Source organism: Xenopus tropicalis, chromosome 6 (genome assembly GCF_000004195.4).
Source record: "Xenopus tropicalis strain Nigerian chromosome 6, UCB_Xtro_10.0, whole genome shotgun sequence".
NCBI lineage: Eukaryota > Metazoa > Chordata > Amphibia > Anura > Pipidae > Xenopus > Xenopus tropicalis.
The window spans coordinates 123,587,313-123,613,543 of record NC_030682.2 but is presented as its reverse complement, the minus strand read 5'-3'; the positions used below and the strand labels follow the sequence as shown (position 1 = coordinate 123,613,543).

At 43.2% G+C, this 26,231-nt stretch overlaps 1 protein-coding gene across 4 annotated transcripts in view; it reads left to right on the top strand.

Moving 5' to 3' along the window:
- The window catches only part of tpd52 (tumor protein D52), a 38,469-nt gene that overhangs the window by 7,551 nt on the left and 4,687 nt on the right, over positions 1-26,231 (top strand). Inside the window, exons 1-5 of one of the 4 annotated variants that reach the window (XM_031903203.1) lie at positions 15,727-16,231; positions 22,139-22,245; positions 22,610-22,758; positions 23,243-23,344; positions 25,281-25,322. In XM_031903203.1, the coding sequence (XP_031759063.1) occupies positions 16,093-16,231; positions 22,139-22,245; positions 22,610-22,758; positions 23,243-23,344; positions 25,281-25,322 (539 nt within the window). In that variant the 5' untranslated portion in view covers positions 15,727-16,092. 4 annotated transcript variants of the gene reach the window in all.

Sequence of the window (26,231 nt, the reverse complement as noted above, 5' to 3'; positions counted from 1 at the left end):
TGTCTGACCCTGGTGTGCAAGTAGAACAGGGAAAGTGAGTGCTGCACATGTAACACCACATTGTGCTGGATACTTTATTAATGTAATAAATATACACTTGTAGGAATGAAAGGCTAGTGAGGCATTGTTCTAATTACAGAATGTGTATTTCTTTCTTCTTCTTGATGCATGTCTTATAAAAGGGAACCTGGGGATGGTCTGTGACAAAACTAATGAAGAAATGCCCTTGGGCAATAGTAAATGGCATAATCGCTATGCACACAGTAAAATATGATGTAATAATTGCAAAAGAAATTTTAAACCCTTTTTTTATTGTTATTGTCATCTAACACTGCCTCCCCGGTTCATAGATAAGCATGTGTGGGTTGGAGATTGTTTCTTTGGTTTATTGCTTATTACATGGGAGCTGGCGTTCTTTCTCCCAATGTCTGGTGCTATCCACTGATAAAAACCAAGAAAGAAGCCACTGGTGCATAGTAAAACTAAGTTGTATGAATCTCTGTGTAAGCCATGGCTGCAAACATTGAGTAATGGTATGAAGGTAATGATAAGTAATTTCTTGATAACTGGAGAATGTTAGAAAAGTAGGAATTATATACATTTTTTCTTAGAATAGGAATGGGCATTCTGTTGTACCAGCGTAAGGATTTGTACCTAGATACATAGTCCTGTTCTGTTAGGTTGGCCAATCACTAAATGGGATCTGACTGATAGGACAGATACCATGCCACTTGCCATACATGTCGATTGCAATTTTTCCACCTCTGTGCAGTCACCTTAAAGATTTCCATTGTAGTCAATGACAGGATTCATGATCAAGTCTGGGTGGTTTTCTACTGGTGGAGAAAATGCCATGTGTGGTCGTGCCGGGCCCCCTCAGAGGAGTTTTCTGCAGGGGGGGCTTGGAGCCACAGTTACTCTGCTGAAAGTACAGTAAAAGGGTTATCCCCTCATTGTGATGCCTGCATTATACTCAAAGTTAATTTTAAGGTGAACTGCCCCAAAACTGGAGTACAGAGATTAGAATTCCTTTGTGCAGCATGAAGAGAGAATGGTGCTGGGTTGCAATTGTTCAGTGGTTCAGTGTGCTGCCATCAGCAGCTTGCCCCAGGACAGACAGACAAGGAGCTGTATTCATGTATCTACCTGTCTTCCAAAGCAGGATTTATTAAACGTGTGTTTGACAAATATAATAAGAGAGTAGATCCCTAGCTGATCTCTGTGTATGTAGTCCAGCAGTTCAGCAAGTGTACAGTGGGGCAGGTTATGTACCTTAGTACTGTAGTATGTCGCTTGCAATGCTGTCTGGAGCAGGCAGTTCACATGAGTTTTTCTCCTTCAGTGCTGTCTGGAGCAAATGGCTCTGATATGCTTATGTGTTAGCAGTGTAAAGGCATAATTTAATAAAGAAATGCAGAGTGCTGAATATTGTTGCAATTCACCATGTATTTTTTTTGCAGTTCAGAATCCTTTTCTTTTTTCTCTATTTTGTGCCTGATATCAGCGGTGCAGTGAGTGGTTCAGAGGTTCCAAAATTGTAGGCAAATGGTGCACTTAGCACTTGCAAGGGAAGGGGCAGCATGTATAAACTAACACATCATGCAATCACATTTTATTCCAGAGGCACGACGTCAGGCACCTGTAGGTACAACTTTAGTTCAGTTTGGACTGCCTGATTAAGGCAATTATTAGGTACAGGTATTTCTTGTGCTAGCATAGGCTGGGTCTTGCACCAAAAAAAAAAGGGCTAGTCACTGGTAAGCACATTGTGTATGACAAGACTGCATCCATTTTAGTTCCAAGCCTTTGTATACAAGCCCTTAAAGGAACAGTAACACGAAAAAATGAAAGTGTTTTAAAGTAATTAAAATATAATGTACAGTTGCCCTGCGCTGGTAAAACTGGTAAGTTTGCAACAGAAACGCTACTATAGTTTATATAAATGAGCTGCTATGTCAACACGGGGGCAGCCATTGAAGCTGGGGAAAAAGGAGAAAAGGCACAGGCACATAGCAGATAACAGATAAGCTTTGTAGAATATAATGGGGTTTATCTGTTATCTGCTAAGTAACCTGTGCCTTTTCTCCTGTAAATGGCTGCCCCCGTGGCTACACAGAAGCTTTATTATATAAACTATAGTAGTGTTTTTAAGGAAAACACACCAGTTGTACCAGTGCAGGGCAGCATTACATTATATAGTAATTACGTTTATACACTTTCATTTTTTGGTGTTACTGTCCCTTTAATTATGTTTTGGGGTTCTGTACCAGCCCAAAGCACAGCCCGTTGCCTATAAAGATGTCCCCTGTAACTTCACATCTTATTTTCTAATGATTCACAATCTACTGCATGTATAGTATATTAAAGTCACAATATAAGGCTGATTAGTAAATAATTCAGATTACCAATACATGGCACCTTTGAAACCAGTGCAATTAGCATGAAAATGTAATAATAAGCCCTGTAGCATCTGTTTATGTTACAGGCAAACGTTATTTTCTGCTTGATGATTTGCAATAACCCGTAAGCTTAGCTTCCCAGCAGCTGCTCAGAGCCCACTGAGCATGTGTAGTGTCACTGACACTCATAACAGAATCTAAGATAGGGACCTCCTGTATCAAATTTAAAGGCCTGGATCATTACTACTATAGAAATACTGAACTTTTAGGCTGGTGCAGGAAGTATACTCGATTTTAGGGTTTAGTTCTCTTTCAAAAATCTCCCTCCCATTGCTGTGCCTTGTGCTTAATCTGCTTGAATAAAAAAAATATAAAGGATCAACAGCTGCCAAAAATCAGTATTCTAAACAAACTGCGCAATACTGTTCATGTCAAATCCATCTTCATTGTTCACTTTTTCCTTGTTAAAGCCAAAATGTATGTATGTATGTATTCACAGTGCAGTGCTGCAGGCATGATGTCTGTTCCCTCTGATCTCGACTGTTGTTTACAGGTTATTTTTCTGGTTGCATACCCCTGAACGGTGAGTATTAATCTAGTTTCAGATCTCAGCTGCCTCGAGGGCACATTAACTGGATGAAGCTGCAGTGACAAATCTCATTGTTGAGAAAGAGGGAGGATGGCACAGGGCTGGAGATGCTTATCTGGCACAGTGCCACTTTTCTTCTGTGCATAGTGAGAATTCTCTGGCCTACTGTACACTGTGTAACTTTATAATCCATTTGAGGATTGTTGGCTCCCCACTGCCCTGTGACATTTGTATATACAGTAGGGCTTAAATATTGCAGTGTAGCCAGACATTTCCACTTGGGTTTAATCATGGTGCTTGGCTAAGCTTTGGACACAGTCGCCCATATGTAGGGAATCCAGAACGCAAGGTAAACTGCATTATGAGCTTTCATTCTGTATTGTTAAACATATCGCCCTCCCACTGTAACCCAGATACTAGCCCTGGAGTTGCTGGCTGGACCTGCCAGGTGCAGACATCAGTGACGCTATTTATTTTAGAATTGTGTGTTTTAAATACATTGAACCAAATTGGAAAGCGTAGGTCTAATTTACTAACATAGGTGCTGAATTGCTCAAGCGCTGTTGCCAGGAGCAGCCAATCATAAGTTAGCTTTGAAGGGCCTACTGCAGTTCAGAAGATGAAAGCAAAGATCTGGTTGGTTGCAATGGGCAACTACACTGATTCAGTTTTTGTGCAGATAGTAACATACAAACTCACCCCCCTTCATACATAGAGGGCCAGATGCAATTGGCTTGGTTATTCTTACTTTGACTTTAGATGGCAGAGAATGTTGGTAGGTACCTACTACTTTCAGGTTAGCCGAGTAGCTCACACAAGCCATGCGTATCCTCAGCTGATCAAGCTAGTTTTGTTCAAGTTCTATTAGATATACAGTACTGACAGAATATCTATCATACCAAGCAGTGGTCAGACAAAAAGAAGGGAAAGTTATTGGCCAGTCTTATCATTCTTTTAAGGGCTGGTATACATTTCAAATGTACTTATAAGAGTAAGCAGTAGGGCTGCTCCCCTTGATACATATCAGTATCATATTTGCATCTATATGTGAACTAGTATAAACTTAGCCTATATGTGCCCACCCCAAGCCACCTAACAGAGGGAGAAGTGAAAACTTGGCGCCACCACACTCCCCAGCAAACTGCCCGGGGCTGTTTGGCTGAAAGGTTAGGTTTCTAAAAAAATTATACCCCTTCTGTATTTAACTTTCCTTGAGGTATCTACGTGTTTGGTTGTTATCGGTGATGGGGACTGGGCTTTGCCTGTTGATAAGTCATTGGTCAACAGTTACAGTTTAGGTCATGAAGTTGCAACTATTATTGCTGGGCATACACGGCAAGGGATGTTACTGAAATTCTGGCCACATGTGCTAGCATAAATAGGGCTGGTCCGTTAATTTAGTCGCTAGGCCAACAACTCAATCATACTACAGGTTTTGGATCCCTTATCTGGAAACCCGATATCCAGAAAGCTGCGAATTACGGAAAGCTTGTCTCCCATAGACTCCATTTTAATCAAATAATTCAGATTTTTAAAATTGATTTCCTTTTTCTCTGTAAAAATAAAACAGTGCTTTGTATTTGATCCAAACTAAGATATAATCAATCCTTACTGGATGCAAAATAATCTTATTGAGTTTAATTAATCATTTGTTGATTTTTTTATAGACTTAAGGTATTAAGATCCAAATTACAGAAAGACCCCTTATCTGGAATACCCTTGGTCCCGAGCATTCTGGATAACGGGTCCTATACCTGTACTAGCCTATGGAGATGCTTTGAGAGAGGACCACTTTAATGCACTAATATGGTCCTTGTATGACCTGAGTTGCATGCTTGTCACCAAAATCCAGGCAGGCAATTAAAAACAAAATCCAAACAAAGTTCCTTTAATTCCTTCTGTTTTTTGTTAATCATTTGCCGTGTGGTAAGGACAGTACAAAAGGATATGTGTTTATCATTTGCCAAGCAGCAGGAATGTGAGTGATTTCCTCTTTATTCTGATTGAAAGGAAATGAAGTTCTGAAAGGATCCAGTAAATTATTTTCTAATATTGCCCAGTGATCGCTCTTCTGGAAATAGTTGTCCAGGAGGCTGCCCAATGCCACATGGCCACTTGCCCCTTTAAAAAAAGCATTTTCCTATAGCTAGAGAAAGCACTCTGTATTGTTTAGCACTTGGGCCTTTGCCCACCTAGGGGGGCAGGAAGTCTTACGAGAAATACTATATTTGTGTCTCCATTCATTTTTACCATAAAGCCTCCAAATAAGCCATGTGTGAGTTTTGGCAGAGAAATAATAAATGAAAGTACAGTAAGATAGGGGCAAATAGTGTGAGCTTTTAGCAGAAGCTGGTGCCTTTGTTTTTCTACGTCTCTCTTGCAGAGGAATGCTCGGCACATACCAGGCACTCCCATACAGCTCCCACTCCTAGCGCTGGCTGTCAGGGCCTGCTCAGCTGCCAGAAGGATTTGGGATTTAGGGCTGATGCATTGTGGGTATTGGGCGGTGCAGGGTGTTAAGTAGAACAGGTGCTTGTTGAAGTGCAACTGCATTACTGACAATGTAGGCTTTGTGTGGACACATATTATTCAGTCAGATCTGTCAGGAAAAAGGACAGTGTGTCTGAGCTTTCCTTAGGTATCCTTAAAGGGGATCTCTAGCTTCCAAACCAAGATTTGTTAAATCACTGTAATCTGAATGTATGAATAAAAACCATTTTATATGTTGAAATTCAGATGCAAAACAGTTCTTCTGTTTTTGCATCATTTGAAATCCTGGCAGGGAAGGAGGGGCTAATTGATGTTATAAATTCTTCACAGCTTCCAGACAGTATGTAGGAACTACATAACCCACAATGCATTGAACTGTGATGTTCCTTTCCTTATTGACATCACGTGTACAGGGAATTGTGGGATTTGGAGGATGCAGGCTGGGGTCAGTCGACTACTGTTAAATTTTTTTTCAAATCTCATAGTAGCCAGATCAGCAGGAGAACAGGGGGCCAGGCTTGGGTAACTGTTCCAAAGCATATTACATTAAAAATAATGAAAAAAATCATTCTTTATTGATGTATATTGCAACGTTCCTTGAAATTATGTTCACTTTACAAAAAGTTGTGTTTGGGTGGAGTTCCCCTTTATAACTTGCTCTGTTCCCTATGTCCATGTTATTAAGGTTGGCCATCAGTTGGGGCACAGGCTGAGCTATTTTATTGATAGTCCATTTGGGTGGCCGAATTGCAGTGATTTGATCTGGGGAATTTCAGGCGTGAAGTTATGGTCGTTCAGTTTTCTTGCAAATGACCCATTTGGCCAACTGCCTTCCCCCCTACTAGAACATTTGTAAAATAGAAAAACATGCCAATCTATTTGTCTGTGGGAAATTGTAAATTGGATTTTATAAAACCAGAAAATTGTGCTTTATAGCTGCAACTGCAGTTTTCAATTATTTTTCAACTTTTGACTGAATGATCCCCTCAGTTTCTTTCTACTCTATATTATATTTGGGCCTTTTCATTTCCCCACTCCAGGCTGTTAGTTAATTTGCTAGGGTAATAGGCCAAATTAGGCAAACTCTGGCTATTGTGTATGCAATGCTAGGGGCTCCGGGGCATAGCAGATAAATAAGAAGCACGAGACCCAGGGTCAGCTGTTCCATGGGATGTGGCTGCAAGTATCCAGGGAGGAAATGAGTGTAATTGAATTTAGGGGGAAAAATAGGTTAGCCAGTTTTCAGTTTTGCATTTAGGTGTTGATAAATGTGCCTTGCGCTGGATTGATGGCTTTATTGAATACATGTTTGAAATACAGATCTGATGTCTTGCACCAGCATTTGGATTTAACCCTTTGAAGCGTAAGGCATGTGGAGTATCCCATAAAGGTGGTGGTTTTATTCTTATTTTTTTATCATCATTATTATATCTTTACAAATGGTGTGGCCCTCCTTGCAGTGGGTTTATCCTTGCCAGGTACATACTGTAGGGCAGTGGTGGCAAACCATGGGGCTTTCCTCCTAGCGGGGTACAGAGCTCAGGGGAACATCCTGAAGGCTAGTTAGGGGGAGATTTGAGAGCTGATTTGCTGTCCTAGATTTTATTGGAAATTAAACTTGAAGACCAATTAGGATGGTATATGGAAGGAATATTTGTACAGTATTTTCATAAATCTTTAATTTTGCAATGAACTGAGGGGGTCTTGGCCATATTTTAGACCACAAAGAGGAGCTTGATCCAAAATAGTGTTAAAACCACCGCTTTAGGCTTACATGCACATGTTGGCATGCAAACAAAGTGAGGGGTTGTTGAAGAAAATTAGAAGAATCGCTTCTCTTTAGTAAGTGGAACTATATTATACTTAACTATGATATAGTTCCTTACCACCTGTGGTGCACAGGTATAACTACACATTCTATTTGTTCACTCTGGCATCATCCGAACTGGACTGAAATGTTGCCCTAAAATGATATATTTACCAGATGAGATCTGTATATCAGTCAGACATTAGCATTAGTGATGAGTGAATTTTTTCAGCAGGCAAGGATTTGCAGCGAATTTCCACATTTCGCCATTGATGAATTTGCAAAACTTCTGTGAAAATTTGCAGCTGAAAAATTTTTGTGCATCAAAATTGGGCACGGTCACATCAAAAAGCGCAGGCGACAAAAAAAAAAAGATGCAGGCGACAAAAAAAACACACAACAAATGTGTTTCGCTAATTTTTCAGTGCTTCGCAGGGACAGATTCACTCATCACTAATTAGCATGTGTCTATGTAATATTACAGGATCATATGAGCCTTCAGGGGGAGTGGGTGGCCATTAACCATAGACACATGCTAATTAGTGATGAGCGAATCTGTCCCTGCGAAACGGTGAAAAATTCGTGAAACGCATTTGTCGTGCATTTTTTTGGTGCCCGCGTCTTTTTATCTGGCCTTGTGCCAGAAATGCCTATTTTAGCCTTCTGCCACTATAGCAATGGGCATCCAATATCTTCTTCCTTTTGTTTATTTTGGTAACAGAGGCTGGAGTAAGCTTAATGGGCAGAGATAGGGCACAGGAAATGGGAGCAGTAAAACACGCAATGCTAGAAAATGCATATCCAGTGGCAATTCATTCTTTTTGATGGGATTGATGAAAGGACTCTTCTACGGGAATACAACATATTTGTTTGTTACTATTATATACAAAATAAGGGCATGGAGCTGTCAAATGTTTGACCCTTAGACCTTGCAAAGGAATTGCTTGGGAATGCCAGGGGCATCCATGTACATATTGCACTTCATCTCTCTAGGGTGTGAAGCAATAGCGATGCACATGGTAGTCACATGAAGGATTATGTAGCTCATCAGGCTTAAAAGCAGATCCATGGAGAGGGAGAGTGTGGGATAAACCAGAAAGAGCATTTACAGCCAATGATATGCCTATAGAGAAAAACCTGAACCTTTCTGGGCTAGCTGTCATTGACTGTAATGGAAGCCAGTGTAGCAGTGATCACACTAAGGGGCACATTTACTAATCCACGAACGTCCGAAAAGCGTCCGAATGCGTTTTTTTCGTAATGATCGGTACTTTGCGACTTTTTCGAGCTCTCAATACGAAAGTTGCGACAATGGCAATGAAAAAGTCGCGACAATTCTCCAAAGGCATAATGGCAAAGAAAAAGTCGCGACAATTCTCCAAAGGCATAATGGCAATGAAAAAGTTGCGACAATTCTCCAAAGGCATAATGGCAATGATAAAGTCGCAAAAATTCTCCAAAGGCATAACGGCAATGAAAAAGTCGCCACAATTCGCAAGTCATACCGGTTACGAAAAAGTTGCAACAATTTACGGGAAAGTCGTAACGGCGACGAAAAAATCGCAAAAAATACGAAAAAATCGCAAAATGTTCGTTTTCCAATCCGAATTTTTCTCATTCGGATTCGTGGATTAGTAAATCAGCCCCTAAGAGGTGGGACAAGTGTAGGATTTTGGGCATTTCTCCACTGGTGGAAAAAGCCACCTGGGCTGATGTTCAGTTCGGCCTCTTGAGTCTAAGTGGGAAATCCATTGTAACCAATCACATTTTTGGTTAAAAACAATCCTGTTGGGTTTATGTAATTATGTATTATTTTTAGTAGACCTAAGGTATGGTTATTCAAATTACAGAAAGATCCCTTTTCCAGAAAACCTCAGGCCCCAGCTAACAGGTCCCATACCTGTACTTAGCCAACTATGCCTTGTGTCATTTCATTTATGCACAAGCCAAAGCAGGACCAGACTGGCAATCTGTGGATTCTGGCAAATGCCAGAGGGGCTGCAGTAGGGTGCCACAGACAGTCACTATTTATTGGGCTGGTGGGGGGTGTTTGAGCCTCAGTGCGCATAAAATGCCAGGGCCTATTTTTGAATCCCAGACTGGGTTTGGGCCAAAGTACTGTATATTAAAATAATTTCTTACAAAGATATCTATTAAGCACATTGTAAGCCACAGCCCTAAGCTGTACTGGTGCTGGTGTTTAAAGGTCACCTATCACCCCAACTCGCTCATTATGGGCATGTGTGTGACGTAGAAGGGTGACTTACATTCACCGCTCCTACGTCAGGCATACGCATAGTAAGCGAGCGGGGCAGATCCACTTATTAAGCGCATGTGCGCCAACCAACATGGCCGCCCACACCAGGAGCTCCCTCACTGTACAGGTAGCCCAGTGCTGGCAGGAGCAGTTTTTAAAATAAAACAAACTATTGTTTCCCCCAATCGGAGTACATACTGTATTAGCCCACACCTCTGGTGGGGGAAACTATATAGGGGTGATAGGTGCCCTTTAAGGCTCAGTTGTTGCTTTCCTAAACTTTCTCTGTTTGCTTGAGCTTTAACTTGGTTGCCTCTCAGAGCCTGATGGATATAGAAGGCAGCAGCTGTGCTGGGTCTGCAGAGCAGCCAGACTGCCATTGATTAAAGTATGAATAAGGCAGAAGCGCAGAATGGATAACCCTCGGTAGCTTGTGTAAGAGACATTACAGCCAGCCACATCACTTTATGTAAATTCAATAGACTGTCTGCCCCAATTATATTGTATATCTGGGACTGGACATTGGGCCATTCATATCAACCCTTTCGTTATGTGGATTAAAGGCCCATCTATTTGATTCTGCTCAGGTAGCCTTAAAGGGGTGGCTCACCTATATGTTATAGAATGCCCAATTCCTAGCAACTTTGCAATTGGTTTCCATTATTTATTTATTTTTTTTATAGTTTTTTAAATTCTTCGCCTTCATCTTCTGCCTCTTTCCACTGGCCCTGCAGTCAAAAACTATTGCTCTGTGGGGCTACAATTTTATTTTTATTGCTACTTTTTATTACATACCTTTCTATGCAGATTCTCTCCTATTCATATTCTTGTCTTTTGTTTGACCCTCTGTCTGGTTGCCAGGGTAAATAAGACCCTAGCAACCAGATTGCTGCTACAATGCCAGACTGGGAAGAAGTGGAAAAACCATACAATACACAATGAAGACCAGTTGCAAATTGTCTACAATATTAAAGGTGAACTACCCCTTTAATCTATCTTGTCTCCACTTCTTTGATGTACTTTGGTTGCCAGAGTGACCATCAGTTTCTCTTGCACCCTACATAGTGATATGCATATAATTAGAATAAGAGGGTCCTGTATGCCACTTTGGCATGTAAATCTCGGTGCCCCCAGCCTCGAATAATATTTCCATGCCAATGGCCTCTTTGGTAGAAATAGCTATGAGTTTTCAGCCTAACAGTGTCGGTGTGGGTACCTGTGAGATCCCAAATACAGGGCATGTCAGTGTTTCCCTGTGCCCCAGGCATCAGGCATTCCGTCTCAGTCCAAAGAGTAATGCCAACCAGTCTGCATCTTCCGTGGCTTGGGTCTGGCGCCCATAATAAAAGAACAAATGCACTCAAACATACTGAGAAAATCTCTGAGTATTATGGCCATGCTTCAGACTGCTGTGTAACTGACTTCACTGGGGAAATAACATCTTATGTGGCGCATGTATTATTCATGAGACAGGGAGCCTAATAAAATCATCCTCTCATTTCCACTCCTTGCCCTTAATGCATTGTATCCTAAACTGCCTCTCTCCCTTCAATTATTAATTAGGGACCTTCTCTTTCCTCTGCGGGAGACAATTCAGCAGTTTCCTCATTTTTATATGCCCACATGTGTGGCCCCTACGCTGTACTTAACTGTCAGCGAGGAGAAACGCGTTGAGTCCTGCCACTGCATTTTGCTAACATCCTAATGCTTAAGCTTTAATGCATTGCACAGGGTGCCATAAATGCCAGCACGCTGTAACCATGAAAAGAGAATATTTTATTTACAGTAATAGCTTAGCATGTGCTCATTTCCTTTTTATTAGACACTAAAGTGTGACGGATAGCTATTGTGTACATAGAACATTCCGTTTCTGCTGTTGAATAGAAGCTGCCATATTGCTTGCTTTGCACATGCAAAGGTGTTCTGGATAGTATTATTACACATATACTTAGACATGTTTAGTACTTGCAATAAGCTATACCCCTTCAGCTTGTTTTGGGGGAAATAAATGAAATATATATCCAACTTATGAAGTATATTTTCTTTGCACATCTACATCTATACATTAATCTAAACTGTACAGAAAGACTTTACATTTGCACAGGATGATAGCTTGTCTTTTAGGATCATATTGTATGTGCAGCTGATATTGCAGTGCCCAGAGCATTCCTTATCTGCATATTTGGCTTTATTTATATGAGGTGGCTGCCATATCCCTAACCTTGGCTTAGGAATTGCCTGTAGACAGAAACATTAATTTATGACTACATGGAGCCTGAGTAAGGGAATGCAGACGCAAGCAACATGGTAACTTCCATTCCTGTGCCTTTGATAAAGCCACAGCAGATCATTATAGAAAGGGTTGCAAGTGTTTTCACCCCACATGCTATAAAAGAAAATATTCCAGACATGATTGGGCACACACATTTTATATGTGAAATGGAACAAAATATGCCGGACAAGTCATATCATGAAATTGCAGGAATTTATATCCAAGCTATAAATAGAGGCTGCTTCGTGTAATGCAGGTCCTCTTATGAAAAAGCATTTACTGACAGCCCCAGGTATGTATAGATTTCAGTGTACGCAGAATACAATGGCACGTGTATGCACCCTGTGTTATTCAGCTTTTACTGTGGTCCCCTGGTGTATGGATGTACCCATTAAACTTGCCCATCAAAGACCCCGATGTGAATGGCTGAGCAAGCCAGCCCAGTAAGCAGGAGATTGGGGTGCGTGATGCCCTTTGCGGCACCAGTGACATTGAGGCTTGTGCTCCATCCATCACAGGGAGCCCCAAGGTAATATTTTTGTCACAGACAAGTATAGCACTCCAAGTACTCTTATTCCCACTGGGAGGCAGATACATATGAAGTAGACTGTGCAGGTTTGAGATCTGGCCAATTTCAGGGCAGATGCTGGTCAGGTAGGCCTGTTTGTGCCCATATACGGGCAGATAAGCTGTCGAATCGGTCTAAAGGACCAATATTGGCAGTTAGAATTAGTCCGTGTTTGGCCACCTTAAGGGCGAGGGCAGACGAATCGTTAATCCGCTTCTCTCAGCCCTGCTCTTTTCTGCCTGGCTGAGAGAAGCGGAACCGCTGGTCTCTGTACACAGTCAGCTTGGAAAATGTGAAAGCGAATGTTTTCCAGGCCGACCACCGATCCTCACCACTCTGTGTGCACACACTCTGGCTGTTGCCATAGGTTTTAGTGCACGCACACAGAGCGGCATACAGAAGCGGATCTCAGCCAGGCAGAATAGCACAGGGCTGAGAGAAGCAAATGAACGCTTTGTCTGCCCTCGTCCCTAAGGTGGCCATACTTGGGCTGATTCTAGCTGCCAATATTGGTCCTTTAGACTGATTCGGCAGCTTATCTGCCCATATATGGGCACAAACGACGTGCCTACCCCACCGGTATCTGGCCTGAAATTGGCCAGATCTCAATCAGCAGGTTTGATTTTTCTAATAGGAAATATCCATTACTAAACGTTATTACCAGCATTACTTATTTAGGTGTGCTGGTGCTGTATGTAAGGCCCTTTTTCTTTACTTTGGGGTATGTAGGTGCTGCTGGAATACAACTCCCAGCATGCTTTCATCCTTTAAAAATTTTTATAGCACCAAGGTTGCAGTCCTGCAACATCTGGGGCCCAAGTTAGAGAATCAGGCATGTCGCATCATCACACTGAGTCTATGTCAGTCTGGCAACCAATAGCCTTCCAGATGTTGGTAAACTATTCCCAGTAGCTCACCTGTAGCTACAGAATGCAGGCTGCCTACATGATGTAACAGTCACACCAAAATCCAATTGTAGACATAATGCCCACCTTCAGTCTGTCATCTCTCTGATTATTTAGAAGTCCCTATATAAATGTTATTTTGGTGCCAGTAAATTCTAGTAAGTGCCCTGTGTATAAATACTATAGTGTGACAATGGAGAGCAGAACAGCCGGAGCTGTATATGGAGAGCACTGGCACAATGGAGCACAGAGATGAGCTGGGCATCTCTGTGTAACACAATGGAAGGATTATGTAGTCGGGCAGTTGGCCCAGCATAACTGTGAAATTACCATTTTCTGCTGGTCTCGGGATGCTGACATTAATGTGACTGCCATTTTCATAAATGTCCCCTGCCGTGGGGGCAGGGAGAGCTGTGTCACGTTAGAGAAAAGCATCATGTATAAAACTGTGGTGTAAGACAAAGTAGATAGAATATTAGCACAAATTCAGAAGGTTACACAATGAAACCTCATGCCCGATAGCCAGCTCATGCCAAGGACTGTGTTTGGATAGCTGTACTTGGCCTTTACGTCTCTGGCTGTCATGTGATTGCTCAGTGCTCCCATGTGGGGCAAGGTGACATCATGCATAGGGTGCGGCATGGAAGGGCCCGCAGGCTAAATAAACAAAGGTAGCTCCCAAGGAAACGTGTTATTCAGGCTAGATCCTGGAGCTGAGGCTGCCCAGATCCTGCTGCCTAATCACGCATGTACCCAGTGCCACTACTGCCTTCAGCTCTGTACAAGTTTCCTTATCTACTGTAACATGGCATTACCCCATGTAATACCCCATTGCCCAGTGTTACTGGTGTGTGGCTGCTTCCCCAAATATAAAATACATTGATTACAATTTGCATTCACTTATAAAAGGTCACTAAAAATATATATACTGCACAGAGATTCTTGTTTGTCTGCATATATGTGTGGGTGCAGCCATACTGGTTGACCTGACCAGTGCTATATAGAGGAAATCTCATCCAGTCAAAAGCATTAATGCCCCACTGGTGGGCTGATTTCTTTTAAACCTGCCAATCTGTTAGACTGTAAAAGGCAGTAAAATAACAAACCTTAGGCTATGATTTTTTTTTTTTTTTTTTTTTTTGCAACCTTTTTAAAGCTCAGGACTGTTGGAGACACAGGGACTAGATTTGACTCTACAAGGAATTTTTATGACCCTCCGCTAAGGGCTTAAGGGCTTATTAGCAAGTCAAATACTGGGCCCAGTGCAGAAAAGAGCACACAGTATGTGTTCCTAGCACCAGCATGTTTATTAAATTACACAAAATCATCACAGATATTTAATTCCTTTTTTATTTCCTCTTTACTTTTGTATAGTAGCGATGTCAAGAGGTATCGAATAATTACCTTTTACTTCCACTTGGCATCTCTGTTGCTGCTTTTTGTTGTTTCTACTTTACCTTAGCCTCCACTCTGCTCAGGCTGTCACACCCCTCCTAATGACTTTCCCAAAGCCCTCCTGTAAAATGATCTTCTCTAATGATGTTTGGGTTTGCTTTACTCCAATGGAATTGCAGACTCAATATTCCCTTCATGCTGATCATTTAAAGCCAAAAGACTCCCCCTGCTGAAACTTTCTGGGCATTACATGTGGTTGACTCCTCAGTGACCGGATGGTGGTGCAGGCATAGTTAGCTGGCTACACAAGGGTTGTTTTGCTGATATGATGCAGTGTAAAAGCGTTCAGAATCCGTATGGTATACCAGCCTGTAGTCCTGCCACTTAACTGAGGTATCGCTGCCTCCACCTGCTGCCAGACAGGTGACATCCCATTGATGTCTGTGCTTGGCCAAAGCCATATAAAGCACATTAGTGGCTTTCTGAGTCTCCATTGGGGTGCCTATGGCATTACACTGACACCTACTATGCCTTTTTGTTCTTAATGTTATAAAAGCCATTTTATATTATAAAACCTGCATTTATGGTTATACCTTGTTCAGCAGTGCCCCCAAGTGGCTTAGAAAAGCAGGTCATAAAACAGTGGCCGCAACCTAACCCTGCCATGTATTATCTGCAGTCCTGGAAGATTATTCCCAAGACTCTTAGGTCTGAAGGCCAGGATGCATTAAGTAATGGATTGATTGAAAAGCACTCTGCTGCGGGGCATCCGGTGCCTGTCCCTGCTATAAATGGCACAGAGGCACAAAGCTCGGCTACTTAGCCGCAATTGTCTCGCATAAAGGGGAGGCAGCCTGGTATCATAGTGTCCAGATATTTCTCCATTAAGCAGGACCCATGGCTGGGACAGATGGTGTGTGCCGTGTAGCACTGCCTGGTAATCTGTTTATGCCCTAGAAGATTAAGCTGCTGGTTGTGCATGTGATATCAGATGATGGGGTTTTGCAATTAAATAGAAATCCTTTGTGAACTGGACCAGCACACCAGCAGCTTCAGGTGCACAGGACGCTATATGTCTTTCCACGTCCGTTGGAGACAATAGCCTGTACTCAGGAGGTTAGTGAAGCAGAAAGCCATGGAAGGTGAGGCCACTCTTTGTCACTTGGAGAGAAGGAAGCCAGCCCTGCCTAGGTAGGCTCTCCCCCGCAGCAAAGTCACTCATTAAACAAATGGCTGCGGCACACATGTGAACTCCCGGGGATCCGCAGGGAAGCAGGACAATGTTGCGCTGCTGGGTCGGATAAACAGTTGTATGGGCCGAGTGGAACCAGGACTGTCACCTGTAAATCAAGAGGTCAGCTACGGGCCATGTTAGTCTTTCATGTACTTATATAAAATGAACCATTAAGCATGGATTCTGGAGACTTCGACCTGCAGGAGGATTACAAGTCACCTTTTAATTTTGACTCTGGAGTTAACACAAATTATCTGTATTTGTCTCCCCGGCCAAATGCCACTCCTCCAGATTCCCCTACGCTACTGAGAGCAGGTAAGGTGCATACGTGTGTGTGACAAGTAATCTCTGTGTGTGACTCAGCCCTATGGCTTTTGTGTCTTCAGGCACCTTTTAGATGTGGTGTTGTGAGCAGAGGCTATTATCCCCCCACTGCTACCATAGGCACCATCTCTCCCTACTATACCTGCTATCCCACAGCCCCAGTCCCTTCCCAGAGGCTATTATCCCCCCACTGCTACTATAGGCACCATCTCTCCCTACTATACCTGCTATCCCACAGCCACAGTCCCTTCCCAGAGGCTATTATCCCACTACTACTATAGGCACCATCTCTCCCTACTATACCTGCTATCCCACAGCCACAGGGCCCCCACTGCTACTATAGGCACCATTTCTCCCTACTATACCTGCTATCCCACAGCCACAGTCCCTTCCCAGAGGCTATTATCCCCCCACTGCTACTATAGGCACCATCTCTCCCTACTATACCTGCTATCCCACAGCCACAGTCCCTTCCCAGAGGCTATTATCCCGCTGCTACTATAGGCACCATTTCTCCCTACTATACCTGCTATCCCACAGCCACAGTCCCTTCCCAGAGGCTATTATCCCCCCACTGCTACTATAGGCACCATCTCTCCCTACTATACCTGCTATCCCACAGCCCCAGTCCCTTCCCAGAGGCTATTATCCCACTGCTACTATAGGCACCATCTCTCCCAACTATACCTGTTATGCCACAGCCACAGTCCCTTCCCAGAGGCTTTTATCCCACTGCTACTATAGGCACCATCTCTCCCTACTATACCTGCAATCCCACAGCCAACAGTCCCTTCTCAGAGGCTATTATCCCACTGCTACTATAGGCACCATCTCTCCCTACTATACCTGCTATCCCACAGCCACAGTCCCTTCCCAGAGGCTATTATCCCCCCCACTGCTACTATAGGCACCATCTCTCCCTACTATACCTGCTATCCCACAGCCACAGTCCCTTCCCAGAGGATATTATCCCCCCACTGCTACTATAGGCACCATCTCTCCCTACTATACCTGCTATCCCACAGCCACAGTCCCTTCCCAGAGGATATTATCCCCCCACTGCTACTATAGGCACCATCTCTCCCTACTATACCTTCTATCCCACAGCCACAGTCCCTTCCCAGAGGCTATTATCCCACTGCTACTATAGGCACCATCTCTCCCTACTATACCTGCTATCCCACAGCCACAGTCCCTTCCCAGAGGCTATTATCCCCCCACTGCTACTATAGGCACCATCTCTCCCTACTATACCTGCTATCCCACAGCCACAGTCCCTTCCCAGAGGATATTATCCCCCCACTGCTACTATAGGCACCATCTCTCCCTACTATACCTTCTATCCCACAGCCACAGTCCCTTCCCAGAGGCTATTATCCCACTGCTACTATAGGCACCATCTCTCCCTACTATACCTACTATCCCACAGCCACAGTCCCTTCCCAGAGGCTATTATCCCCCCACTGCTACTATAGGCACCATCTCTCCCTTCTATACCTGCTATCCCACAGCCCCAGTCCCTTCCCAGAGGCTATTATCCCACTGCTACTATAGGCACCATCTCTCCCTACTATACCTGCTATCCCACAGCCCCAGTCCCTTCCCAGAGGCTATTATCCCACTGCTACTATAGGCACCATCTCTCCCTACTATACCTGCTATCCCACAGCCACAGTCCCTTCCCAGAGGCTATTATCCCACTGCTACTATAGGCACCATCTCTCCCTACTATACCTGCTATCCCACAGCCACAGTCCCTTCCCAGAGGCTATTATCCCCCCACTTCTACTATAGGCACCATCTCACCCTACTATACCTGCTATCCCACAGCCACAGTTCCTTCCCAGAGGCTATTATCCCACTGCTACTATAGGCACCATCTCTCCCTACTATACCTGTTATCCCACAGCCACAGTCCCTTCCCAGAGGCTATTATCCCACTGCTACTATAGGCACCATCTCTCCCTACTATACCTGCTATCCCACAGCCCCAGTCCCTTCCCAGAGGCTATTATCCCACTGCTACTATAGGCACCATCTCTCCCTACTATACCTGCTATCCCACAGCCACAGTCCCTTCCCAGAGGCTATTATCCCCCCACTGCTACTATAGGCACCATCTCTCCCTACTATACCTGCTATCCCACAGCCACAGTCCCTTCCCAGAGGATATTATCCCCCCACTGCTACTATAGGCACCATCTCTCCCTACTATACCTTCTATCCCACAGCCACAGTCCCTTCCCAGAGGCTATTATCCCACTGCTACTATAGGCACCATCTCTCCCTACTATACCTACTATCCCACAGCCACAGTCCCTTCCCAGAGGCTATTATCCCCCCACTGCTACTATAGGCACCATCTCTCCCTTCTATACCTGCTATCCCACAGCCCCAGTCCCTTCCCAGAGGCTATTATCCCACTGCTACTATAGGCACCATCTCTCCCTACTATACCTGCTATCCCACAGCCCCAGTCCCTTCCCAGAGGCTATTATCCCACTGCTACTATAGGCACCATCTCTCCCTACTATACCTGCTATCCCACAGCCACAGTCCCTTCCCAGAGGCTATTATCCCACTGCTACTATAGGCACCATCTCTCCCTACTATACCTGCTATCCCACAGCCACAGTCCCTTCCCAGAGGCTATTATCCCCCCACTTCTACTATAGGCACCATCTCACCCTACTATACCTGCTATCCCACAGCCACAGTTCCTTCCCAGAGGCTATTATCCCACTGCTACTATAGGCACCATCTCTCCCTACTATACCTGTTATCCCACAGCCACAGTCCCTTCCCAGAGGCTATTATCCCACTGCTACTATAGGCACCATCTCTCCCTACTATACCTGTTATGCCACAGCCACAGTCCCTTCCCAGAGGCTATTATCCCACTGCTACTATAGGCACCATCTCTCCCTTCTATACCTGCTATCCCACAGCCACAGTTCCTTCCCAGAGGCTATTATCCCACTGCTACTATAGGCACCATCTCTCCCTACTATACCTGTTATCCCACAGCCACAGTCCCTTCCCAGAGGCTATTATCCCACTGCTACTATAGGCACCATCTCTCCCTACTATACCTGTTATGCCACAGCCACAGTCCCTTCCCAGAGGCTATTATCCCCCCACTTCTACTATAGGCACCATCTCTCCCTACTATACCTGCTATCCCACAGCCACAGTTCCTTCCCAGAGGCTATTATCCCACTGCTACTATAGGCACCATCTCTCCCTACTATACCTGCTATCCCACAGCCACAGTCCCTTCCCAGAGGCTATTATCCCACTGCTACTATAGGCACCATCTCTCCCTACTATACCTGTTATGCCACAGTCCCTTCCCAGAGGCTATTATCCCCCCACTGCTACTATAGGCATCATCTCTCCCTACTATACCTGCTATCCCACAGCCCCAGTCCCTTCCCAGAGGCTATTATCCCACTGCTACTATAGGCACCATCTCTCCCAACTATACCTGTTATGCCACAGCCACAGTCCCTTCCCAGAGGCTTTTATCCCACTGCTACTATAGGCACCATCTCTCCTTACTATACCTGCTATCCCACAGCCCCAGTCCCTTCCCAGAGGCTATTATCCCACTGCTACTATAGGCACCATCTCTCCCTACTATACCTGCTATCCCACAGCCACAGTCCCTTCCCAGAGGCTATTATCCCACTGCTACTATAGGCACCATCTCTCCCTACTATACCTGCTATCCCACAGCCACAGTCCCTTCCCAGAGGCTATTATCCCACTGCTACTATAGGCACCATCTCTCCCTACTATACCTGCTATCCCATAGCCACAGTCCCTTCCCAGAGGCTATTATTCCCAGCAAAGTGTTCCCTGATTGGAAAAGCTGTTGATGCAAATTGTCAGTTATGGTTCACTTCTCGATAATGTTTCACCATAACAGTTAATAAATAGCACCACTGCATGATCATTAGACCTTAGACTTTCTTAGAATAGTTTATTTTGGCCTTGCATAGATATCCAGTCAAAGGCTACATCTTATTTATGCATTACAAGTGCAACAATTAGTCTCTGCATTTGCATGCTGCCAAAAACACCAATTTCGGTTTTCTTATATATATTTGTATATAATAGAAAAGTCAAATAATAGTTTTATGAGCTGAAATTAATGAGTAAAACCCACAGCATGGGTTATTCTGTTTTATGGCAGAGAAAAAAACTAATGAGTCAAAGAGGAAGGATTCTGTTTAAATTGGGAATGCCATAGCTATATTTCTGAGCTTTCAGACACAGGTATAGGTTCTATTATTTGGAATGCTTGGGACCTGGGGTTTTCTGGATCTTTGTGTAATTTGCATCTCCATACCTAAAAATCATTTAAATATGAAATAAACCCAATAGGATCATTTTGTTACTAAAATGGATTCATGCAGCTTAGTTACCATCAAATACAAGGTACTGTTTTATTATTACAAAAAAAAAAAAAAAAGGAAATCATTTTTAAAAATTAGAATTATTTAAAATGCACTTTGTGAGAGATGGCCTTAATTTGGAGCTTTCTGGATAACAGGTTTCCTAATAAAGGATTCCATATATGTACTGGGTTACCTGATGGTGAATCCCACACCTGTAGGAAATACATGCCCATCACTGACATTGTTGCATAGCTTGAGTTATTTACAGTGTAAAGGGAGGTTAATGTGCATTAATATTATATTATGGGGTTTTGTGTGTCTGTGCAAGTAAGATGGGTCAGTGCATTTGTATTCGGACTAATCCTATGGATCCACTTCCTGTAGCAGGGGAAATGCAGGCAGAGGAATATTATTCTGAACTAATTATATCACAGCATCTTGTACTTCTGACCCATCACCCTGAGCATTTAGATTGGACACAGCAGTGTAATAGGTCTTGGATGTAAATATATAATCCAATAATAACTTGTCACCATCTTTGAGGTGAGAGTTATTAGGCCCGGTTCAAGCCCTGCATGTCATGCCATTTATATTCCTTGGTGAAAGCCTACTGAATGTGAACACAGCAGATTTTACCCTGTTCAGTGAATTCATTATAAGATCACTGCTCAGGGTAATTTATATTTGCATTATAATACTGAGAGCAGTGGCCTAATTTATTGTTTCCTTTTTGCTCTTTATTTATGGTTCAGCAGACTCAGTCCTTGGCCTCAACTATTGCTCACATCTATTCATTTGCAATCAAATTCAATGTAACCGGCAAAGCCCTAACCCTTTGCTTGTCTAAACAGAGCTTACACAAAGGTACATCTGAATAAAAGCTTGTGTATTTCTGTCATGCATTGGCCAAGTCACCCTCGGGCCCTATAATCACCACAGGGGCCAGTCAAATGCTGTCAGATCAGGGAATTCTGCTTTCCCTATTGATATATGAAAAGCCCAAAAAATAGACAACGGTCTCAAGGAAGACCGAAACTATGGAATAACAAATTAACTTCATTTTTTTTTCACCATTATTTTAAGTCCTGTGAGTGTCTAAATGGCCCAGTTGCCAGGACTCTAATTGGCAACTTACATCTGCCCATGAATGGCCAGCTTTACTGGTCACAGATAATTTAAGGTTACTGGCACTGATTTACAAACATAGGTGTACAAGAAAGTGAACAGGTTCTCACATTCTTAGATTGTAAGCTCTATGGGGCAGGGACCTCCTTCCTACTGTCTCATACCACATGGCACTTACTCCCGGTGTATTTACACATATTTTTTGTTTATTGTATTTATTATAACACTTGTCCTCCCTGTGTGCAATTGTGTATATTGTAAGATTGTACAGCGCAGCATACCCTTGTAGCACTTTATAAATAAAGTTATACATACATACCAGTGTGTGTAAGGAACCATGCTTTATTTTAAATTTTTTCCCCACTGTTAGATTTGCTGAAACCAGAGTCCATTCCGGAAGGAGAAGATGTAGCGGCACCAGAACTAGAAACATTATCAGAGGAGGAACAAGAGAAACTTAAAAAAGAGCTTGAAAAGGTACTGATTAGTGGGTATTAAGAAAACATCTAGATTCATGTGTTTGGTATTGTTTGCTGTGGGTTTGGGCCTGATTTGGCTACCCAAATGCTGTGCCAAATTTGGACCCTAGGGCTTATGATCAGATCATGCACTGGGGCCTATGGACACTTGTTGGATGAGGCCTGCATCGCCAATATTTACCTTGTCTGGTTTACTCACTTGGGTTATGGAACATGAGGGTTTGGAGTAAAAAAAACTCTGGGTATCTTTGTTGGAAGGACCTATGGTGATTCTATGTGCTTTGCTGTTGAAACCCTAAGAGGGATAGTAAAAGCATTACCTCCTCTGTAACATATTCTTCCATCTGTTTCTTTCTTCTCAGGTAGAAGAGGAAATACAGACCCTAAGCCAAGTGCTGGCGGCAAAGGAGAAGCACCATGCAGATATCAAACGGAAACTGGGAGTCACAGCCCTGTCTGAACTGAAACAGAACATTTCTAAAGGGCTGCACGATGTTGCCTCCACTACTGTGTATGTTGCCTTGCCTCCCATGTAATATAGAGACAGCACCCCATGGCTCACTGATCTCCAGCCATTGAACATTATTTTTGAGCATCAATGGCTCATGAAAGTCTCTAGTCTATCAATGCAGGGTTGCATTTTTTTTAATTTGTAGACATTTGGGCTTATTGTCAATTGTCATATTTAATATTTGTATCTCAGTTTTCTTTAAGGTTTTTCCTAGGGATGCACAGAATCCAGGATTTGGTTCAGGATTCAGCCACAATTTGGCATTTTTTTTAGCAGAATTCGGATTTGGCCAAATTGAATCCGAATCCTTAAAATCATGTTACTTTTTGGCACATAAACATGGACGTGCACATTAGGATTCGGTATTTGGCTAAGTCTTTCACAAAGAATTCGGGGTTTGGCCAAATCCCAAAATAGTGGATTCAGTGCATCCCTAGTTTTGCCTCCATTTCTCTTCCTTCATGTGAATTCTGCCTCCTTACAGATACAAGAGGACATCAGAAACCCTGTCCCACGCTGGGCAGAAGGCCTCTGCTGCCTTTTCATCAGTTGGCTCTGTCATAACAAAAAAGCTAGAGGATGTAAAGTAAGTATTTTGGTTTATATATTTGCCAGTTAGAGCTGGGGGCCTCCAAGGTTTTTCTGTTAAGGTGCCAGTGCCTCTGTATGCGATCAAGCCCTCCCAAGGACTTGCACTTCTCTTGCAAACTGTTTAGGGGAAACCCCAGCATCTGTGAGGGAGCTTTGCTTGCATTTTTAATGAGCATATTTTCATTTATACAAAAGAATGAGAGCTGCCATTTTGCTTGCCATCTATTGTAAGCTTAAACAGAACACCAGCTTGTGTTTAAATCAGATAGAGCTGCCCCTGAATAAATGCACATATGCAAAGGAGATATGTTACTGTGTGCTGAAATGCAGATGTGTAAATTAGAAACCATGTTTATTTTTCCTTTAAAGGAGACATATATTGCCTGATCTTCTAGGCAATAATGAATAGTATATGGTACTGTTTCTGGGCTAAAACTAAATAACTAAATAGCCCTCAGTAGGACATGGGAGAGCCAATCACAGTCCTGCAGTCACACAAGCAAAGGCATGCTTCAGTCCCCTATCAGGTCAGCCTATCTGCTGATTGGTTCCTATCCTACAGTGCAGTGTGCTGAGTGCTGCTGGCTCCCCTGCACAACATGGGAAAGGAGGCAGCAGGAAGTGAAACAAATGGGTGGGACTAGTAGGGTTTTTAGAGGAATTTTGAATAAATCGGCCCAAAACACAACTTTCTAAAGCCCACTTCTTCTATATTTAAAAGAGTATAATGCACTGGCACATTCTTGTTTTTTTACATAATGCGTTGCCTTTAATAAAGAAAAGTGTAATCGAAAAGCCAGGGCAGAATGCAGTATGTAACGCCATTTGCCGTGCCTCAGTTTAGCTTGAGTGCAATAACGCTGAGCAGACATGGCTGCTGCTGGACAGGAGATGATCCAGGCACCCTTCCAATGGCTAAGACAGTCTGACATATTTTATTAGCTGTGTGTGTCTGCGTGTTCCACACGGCCTGGTGTTTGTTATACTTTATAAGCACAGATCTGAGCTTTATGATCACATTGATGCAACCGGTATGTGATAAAAGGCAGACTATACACAGTTCTATTGGCACTCAGAGGGATTTATCTGTGCACCAGAACCATCACTTGCTCTTTCCTGTTTTATGAGGTGGAAAAAATGTTTGTGGATATTTTAGATAATATTTCTCTCTTAAAACTGTTTTATTTGTATAAATCTCCTTGGCTTCACATTTAGTTTATATGGGCTGCAAGTCCCTCCATGTAAATGGCAGTGGATACGGTTGGGGCAGTGCACAGGAGAATATTTAGCCCCTTCAGACTGAGTTGGCAGCTTATTGCTGTGTATTAAGAATGTAGCATAAGAACATGGTGCCAGCCCCCTGCAAAAAAACTCTTCAGAGGGGACCAGTGCACACAGCCACCCTATATCCCCTTCACCTGCCTGCTTGCGTCCCCCCTCCCACCCTCTCTCAGGTAGGATAATGGCTAGGGAGGGGGGATTTCTAAACAAATACAGAGCAAGCCGACCCTGTGGTGCACCACCCCCCCAGCTTCCTCTATAGTTAAACCACTGGTATAAGGCCTCTTTAATGGCCAGCCCTACCAATATCTGGCTGAAATTTGCACAGTTATCTGTATTGCATGGGTGCGTTGTCACTTTGTTTAGTAACATGCTCACCCCAAATGTCTCCCGGCCATGAAGCATCTCAGTGCTGAAATTTCATGTAGCAATTACATGTACCCCAAACTGTAATGGCTCCTTACATTGTATATGTGATATATGTGAGAGGAAATTAAAATGTAAATGTCCTATTTAACCCCTTGCTTTAGGTTTCTTCTTCGTTGTCATTTGCATCTAAACTTACTTTCTGGAAGTCATCAGTAACTATATCAACTGTACATATTTTCTTTTACTAACACTGTCTTTTTTCTCTTAATGCTGCCCGTTAGTATACGTTCTATACAGCATTCAATTAGCATGCCTGCCATGAGGTAATGTATGTTCTTTGCATGGCTAGCTACAAGCGTGCATGTTTAGTTTTTGTGACTAAAAGCATGTCCCTCTAAGAAAATAGAGGCTGACTTTCTTATATATCAGTAACAAATGAGCCCTTGCTCTCCAGCTGAACTACAGCACCCGTTCTCCATCAACCAGACATAGGCTCACAGTGGATATGGAATAGGTTAACCTAACTGCCCTGTGCTCATAGATAGGTTCAGTAGTCAGTCTTTCTCAATAAGATAAATATGGATTATTGAAAGCAGCCAATATACTGGAAATAGTATGTTACCTTGAAATCCTAATCTGGTACATATTGCATTGAGTTGGCACCATTGCTTAATTCCAAGCAGATCTGCCCAGAGCACCAGCTGTAGAACTATTCCTGGCCTGATACTGCCTGCGCTGTGACTGTATAAATATTTTGGTCCATAAGGACAACATGCAGATTTATCATTAGCCGCCTGTCAGATGTAGCGCTAAGGGTTTCAGCAGGGAGGTTTCAGCACCCCAGCTCCAGGTTTGTTCTTCTGTATAGTTTCAGCCATAAGTCTGCCTGTAACCAGAGTCTCCTGCTGGCAGTCTGCATGATTTCCTATTGCCCTTAGCACTGCAATGCAAGGCCATGTTTACAAGCTCCCTGGGACTAAAACATGGATGCTTTAGGCCCATTATAGTGTTATAGTATGGATAATAGGGGTGGTTTGCCTTAATAAATGTACATTTATTGCTGAATTATTTTTATTTTCCACTCCTATGTCTCTCAGTAGAAGCTCAGTAAGTCTGTTCGCCACCTCTCTAAATTGTTGAATGGAACAGGCGCCCTCTGAGCATGCTCTGTAGGGACTGACGCTGGTGCTGAGAAATGCCAGCGCCTAATATCAAGGCACTTCATAGACAAA